Source organism: Eimeria tenella, genomic scaffold (genome assembly GCF_000499545.2).
Source record: "Eimeria tenella Houghton genomic scaffold, Eth_scaff4179, whole genome shotgun sequence".
NCBI lineage: Eukaryota > Apicomplexa > Conoidasida > Eucoccidiorida > Eimeriidae > Eimeria > Eimeria tenella.
This window is the reverse complement of record NW_013543351.1, coordinates 749-1823: the sequence shown is the minus strand read 5'-3', so window position 1 is coordinate 1823 and position 1075 is coordinate 749. Positions and strand designations below refer to the sequence as shown.

Sequence of the window (1075 nt, the reverse complement as noted above, 5' to 3'; positions counted from 1 at the left end):
CCGGGGGGCCCCCCCGGGGGCCCCCAGCGGGGGGCCCCCCCCCAGCCCGCTGCTGCGGGTGAGGGGCCCCCAGGGGGAACGGCGGGAGGCGCTGCGGCTGCTGCAGCAGCGGCGGCTGGAGCTGCTGGGGACTTTGGAAATAGTTTTAAATGAAGAAGCAGCAAAAGATTTAAAACTTGAAAGTCTTGAGAAGCTGCAGCAGCAAGTCCAAACTGCCAAGCTGGGGGGCCCCCACCAGCAGGCCGTCGCCCGCCTTGAACGCACGCTCCAGCTCTTCAAGGCTGCGCAGAGGTAACTGCTGCTGCTGCTGCTGCTGCGGCTGCTGCAGCTGCTGCTGCTAATGCTGCTGCTGGTTCCGGTGCTCCTGCTGTTGCAGCTGCCAGGGCTTCTGCTGCTGCTAGTGCTTCTCTTGCAGTTTGTGTTCCTCCTGCTGCTGTCAGCGCTGCTGCTGCTGCTGCTGCTGCCACTGCTTCTGCTCCTGCTGGTGCTGGTGCTAGTTTTGCGGCTGTTGCTGCTGTTGCAACTATTACTGCTGCTGCTGCTGCTAACGCGGCTGCTGTTGCTGCCGTTGGTAGTGCTGCTGCACCTGTGGCTTGTGCTGCTGCTGCGAGTCAGCGTTTCCGCCTCTGGTTCGCGGCCTCGCTGCTGCTGCTGCTGCTGCTGCTGCTGCTGCTGCTGAGTTTACAACACCAGCAGCTGCTGCGAGCTCCGCTCCTCACTTGGGTCGTTGCTGCTGCTGCTGCTGCTGTTGCTGCTGCTGCTGCCGCGTTGCTGCAGGATGCAGGACATCCTGGAGAGGCCGAGCAGCAGCAGCAGCAGCAGCAGCAGTATAAGCCCCTCGGGCCGCAGGGAAGAGCGCAAGGGCCCCAAAAGGAGACCCGAAAAGGAAGCAGAGGGGCCCCCCTTGGGCCTCGGAGAGGCCCGCGAGCTCAGGGGCCTCCTGACCCTTGCTGAGCAGCTGCAGGGGGGGCCCCCACAAGCCCGGGCCCTTTGTCCCCCCCGAATTGCTGCAGTCATTTCCCAGGCCTCCGAGGCCCTCTTGTCCCACAGAGATCCCACGCCTTAATGGGGGCCC

At 64.5% G+C, this 1075-nt stretch overlaps 1 protein-coding gene across 1 annotated transcript; it reads left to right on the top strand.

Annotated features, from left to right (window-relative positions):
* Positions 1 to 778: 778 nt before the first annotated feature.
* On the top strand, positions 779 to 1066 carry ETH_00037505 (uncharacterized protein; the record flags this gene model as incomplete). The annotated part of the gene is made up of 1 exon (XM_013376897.1): positions 779 to 1066. One exon carries the CDS (start codon positions 779 to 781, stop codon positions 1064 to 1066), a length of 288 nt encoding a protein of 95 aa, XP_013232351.1.
* Positions 1067 to 1075: the final 9 nt, after the last annotated feature.